General features: G+C 58.5%; 1 protein-coding gene across 1 annotated transcript; it reads left to right on the forward strand.

Moving 5' to 3' along the window:
* Positions 1-4: 4 nt before the first annotated feature.
* On the forward strand, positions 5-1,139 carry LOC111140475 (armadillo repeat containing, X-linked 6; the record flags this gene model as incomplete). The annotated part of the gene is made up of 1 exon (XM_022492722.1): positions 5-1,139. A coding segment is annotated over one exon (537 nt), but the record flags the coding sequence as incomplete, so codon positions are not given.
* Between the last annotated feature and the right edge of the window lie 3,485 nt (positions 1,140-4,624).

Consider the following 4,624-nt stretch of genomic DNA (forward strand, 5'->3'; position numbering starts at 1 on the left):
CAGGTGTGTACTTGACCTCTCTAAGTGTCCTTTCATTCAGGGAAAAATGTGGTTTGCTCAGCCCAAGGATGCTGATTTTTCATTTAGCCACGATATCAATAGTCATTTGGCCAGCCTCTCCATTGTTGGAAACACGATCCCCACTCCCGACCCTATTAAGGAGAAGGCTTTCTGTACTCTGGATAACTTGAATGCAGGAGTTGAAAACCAGGGCCAGATTAAGATGTCCATCAGTGAAGTGTGTCGGGAGACTGTGTCATGTTGCTGCAACTCATTTCTGCAGCAGGCCGGATTAGATTTGTTAATAAGCATGACAGTTATTAATAACATGCTTGCCAAGTCCGATTCAGACTTGAAGTTCCCTTTGCTATCGGAGGGGAGGGGATGTGCTGAGGTTCAGGCTTTGAAACTGTCGATGGGTTTGTCTGGAAAGCCGGTCTTGGCAGGGGAATCGCTGGGTGCCCAAACGCCGCTCTCATTCATGTCCCTCTTGATCAGGAACGGAAACACACAGGTGCTCCCTGACACCCTGGCCTCGTAGAGGGCCATCTGGAGCAGAACGGAACCGAATCCACCCAAAACCCTGCTGGAGAACACCCACCTGTGTTCTCATTCAAAGAATCTGCAGTGGGTGCTGTTGAAGACCCGGCCTTAGCCACCACATCACGGGGTGAAAGTTACACTTGCTCCACCGAGGACCACGCTCTTCTGGGCCAGGCAGGGGTCCCCCCGGGAGCTCTGAGTAACTTCTTGGTTTTGCAGTCTGCAGGCAAAGTGCATTGTCAGTTACTCCCTTGCGGCCTTCCTCCTGCGGTAAAGGGATCTTTTCAGCAGCCAGCTGTGCCTACAGAACATCCTGTGAGAGCATGGCCGGGGAGGTCTTGCCTCTGGTGGTCTCCCTGTGTCAGCTGGACTGTTTTTGAGGAGACCAGGCGCGTGACGGGGCTCAAGCTGCAAACGCATCTGTTGCCTCTTAGGTTGAATTCCTCCCACTGACTCCTTCTTCGCTGCGAGCTGATGGATGGTGAACCTAGTCATCCACAAAGGACACTCCCCTCCTCTGTGCTCTACTGACTTGACCTCCTCCACCCAAGCCTACATTTGTACGCATCATCAATAAAGTCGTGTGCTTTGATTGGCAAAAACGGGACGTGGAACTTGTCCTTGAGTTGACAGTCTACACACAGAGGAAGACAAAAGTAGGTGACCAAGGCGAACCACCTGGGGCCTTCGCTCCCTGACAGGGGCACTCTTACCAGGTGCTCATAGGGGGCAGGGGTAGAGGTGGGCTGGAGCGCTCAGGAGAAGGGGCTGGGGGCCAGGGGCGGAAGCCAGGGAGCAGAGGTGGGATTCGTGGAGGACGCAGGGCACAACACCTGTGAAGCCGGCGGCATTGTGCCTGGCACCTGGAGCAGAGAAATCCCTCCATGAAGGTGTCTCTCCTTGACTGCCAGCCTGGGCAGGAGGGTCAGTATCCTTGGGGTCTGTCTACACACCCTTGGGGACCAGTTGGCAACCCATCCCCCTACATTTAACTCACAAGACTGGCAGCGATGGTTGCCGCTCGCTGCGTGCCCACTTGGCGTCCTTCTCCCTCCCCTGCAAAGCAGCTGTTAGACCTACTTCCAGGCCCACTCCCTTCCTTGGGAGCCCAAGTCCGACTTCCTGGCAGAGGGAGAAGGGTCGGCCCCCTCTTCCTTCAAGGGAACCTCTTTGCTGCCCTCTCCTCTGTCCCTTTGATGACATCCAAAAAGGGGCCGGTGGAGCCCTCCATGAACTCCCCAACAGGGTGGTGGGGCAGACGCTGAGGGGGCCTGGCAGGGCTATGGCCGGTCCACTGGGAGACACATCTCCGTCACCCGCATCCAAGCTCCTGGCACCCCTTGCAGAAAAGGAGGAACCCAGCCCTGTGCATGGACCCATTCTGTGGATCTGGACGCCTCCTGCTGCCACCCCTCCCAACACTGCCAGACCTCTCCCAGCAACCCTGGGCCCCTGCATCACCAAAGCCAGCTTCCCTGAGTGTCTTTGACGTGTCAAGCAGTGGTCCTCTTTCCCTGAGCCCTGGCCCACAACACAGGCAACAAGAAACTTCCCTTGGGCAGCGCTGCCTCTGTGCCTGGTGCCCTCTCCTGGTCTCTCTGGGATGCGGCTCTGGGCCACTGTGCCCTGGGCATCAGCACTCTGTGCCTGCTCTGCCTTCTGATGCTCTCCTCCACAGAGACCATAGTTGTATCGGTCCTCCCTTCTCCCGGAGTTTGGCTGGCAGGTAGATTACAACCCCTCAGCTTTTAACCGACCCCCCCCAACCCCCTACCATCTCTGGGCTGACTAGAAGGTATGGGGGCCTGCCAGGTCCCAGGACCGTCTCTGGGGAATCTTCCAACCTGCAACGGGGACACCACCTCTCCCCAGGCACTGGCACCTTGGATGGCCAGAACGTGACTTGTGGTTGCTGTGACAACACACCCCCATCAGGGCGCGCTCTCTCTCTCTGTCTCTCTCTCTCTCTCTCTCTCTCTCTCTCTCTCACACACACACACACACACACACACACACACACAGCTTCCCACCCCTCCCCAGGCTTCCTCTGCTGGCTGTCCTGTTTCCTATGAGTTGCTAATGCGACCAGCCCTTTCTCCCAAGCCAGCCTCCGGTGGACTGGGCAATGTTTCCCAAGTAGGAGTGCCTTGGACACTCCAAGCGGAGCCTGCTGGGCCAATGCTGTCTTCAGCGACACACCTGTTTGTGCTCAGCCTCTTGAATCTCAACACAGAGGCAGGTCTTCTCCTTCCTCCCGGCTTGGGCTCCCAAATTGACAGGCGCCTCCCCACTCTGCGCTCTGCCAAATCCCCATTCCAGTGCTGCCACAGGCAGTTGTCCCCCATCTCCAAGGCAGGCCCTTGGCCCTTTCAGGCCACTGCTGACTTCTACCACAGGGAGGGCCTTGGAGACTGTCTGCTCATCTCCTGAACGACTATCTGTCACAGGGAAGACTGTTGGCCTCCAAGGGTCTCCAGGCTGTGGTCCTGGCTCGAGGCAAGAGCCTCCTGTGCATCTGCTGGCCCTGCCCTTCCCAAAGCCTTCCCCCTGCACCTGGGAGCTCGGGCCCCTGGTCTGCCCTTTATCCCTTGGATGGTTGCTGTGCCAGGCAGGAGCCCCAGGGGCAGTGGAGGGGGTTCGGGGGCATGCCTGCCAGTCAGGGCCCGATGAAGACATTTGGAGGCTGTCAGCAGCAGGAAGACCATGGTACACCCCCCACACGTAATGCCGAATGGAACGGCATGGGACCACCAGCCCCATGCCTGCCTGCCCCTGCCTGCCAACTTGCCCACCTGCCTGCTACAAGGAACAGATTCTTTCCGGGCTTCCCCATGGTAAACATTTGACAAGGGCATCAAAGCTGCAGCCTGGCACACTGTGTCGGGGAAGGGCCCTGCCTTGATGGGGCCCGCCCCGGCCTGGCCTGCCTCTTGGGAAAATCTGGGGGGCCCATCCCCACAGACTGCCTTCCAGCTCCACCAAAGGCCTGGTCTTGCTTCTCAGGCATCTCCCGGTGACATCTACATCAGGTGCCTGCACGTACTGGCTGCACACTGACTCCCAGTGCCCTCCCAGTCTTGCTACCCCTCCTAGAGGTCTTGGGATTTGACCTCCAGCCCCCCTACCCCCGTGAAGAGCACACGCAGGAAGTTGCAGACTTCCTGCTTCCCAGCCCATACAGCCAGTCTCAGCCTCTGCCTCCTCACCGGGACCCTAGCTAGCTCCAGTCTCACCGCAGTTCCCCCCACCAGCCCCTCACTTTGATGTGCCCACCCCACAGAGCGGCACAGCCCTCACCAGGCCAATCTTTAAGCTGCCACAGCACCGTTCAGTGGACAGCTGGACAACTGTGGCCAGGGCTGGCCCCAGGCTCCCTTCCGCCCCCAGTGCAGCTGGTCTAGGATGCAGGCGAGTGCCTCACTGCAGTCCAGCACCGTCCCACCGAGGATGAGCCAGTCCCTCGTGTGCCACACATGCTGTGGGCCTCACCTCACACCCTGTCACTTCCCTCCTCCTCTCTTTGCTCATGGCCTTGGGGGCACCCTGAGGCCAGGCTCCTTTCCCCTTACTGCCTCTTGTTTTGGTGTGTGGCCTGGGATGTCCTCCCTCATGCCCTGATTACAGACAGAGTCTCCTGTGTGGTTTCCGAATTCCTTCACACTCTTCCACTGAAAGGGTTGTCTCACAGATCAACTTGGAATTTACGTCTGTGCAAGCTGGGAGGGGTGACCCAAATTTTACTTCTCCCCCCCCCCGCCCCGCCCCGCCCCGCCCGTGGATAACAGGTTAACCCAGCACCATTGATCACTCGGGCTCACGCTGCCTGCCGTGTGGCACATCTGGGACCCTCGTGCACCCAGCCCAGCTGAGCATCCCCTCTGTGGCTCCCTGGTGTGAGTCTCCCCTGAGGCACACCTTTCTCCCAGGAACCTCTAACTGACTTGGGGACCCTCAGCTCACCGGGGGCCCTGATGGTAGGTGCTGTGTGTGTTAGCAGGGAGGTGAGTGTGGGTGCTTGTGAGCAGGCCTCTGCCCCAGGTTCCTTCTTGGGACACATTCTGGCCCACAGGAGACGTAGGAA

This window comes from Enhydra lutris, unplaced genomic scaffold (assembly GCF_002288905.1).
Source record: "Enhydra lutris kenyoni isolate GAN:26980312 unplaced genomic scaffold, ASM228890v2 scaffoldscaffold1723, whole genome shotgun sequence".
Taxonomy (NCBI): domain Eukaryota; kingdom Metazoa; phylum Chordata; class Mammalia; order Carnivora; family Mustelidae; genus Enhydra; species Enhydra lutris.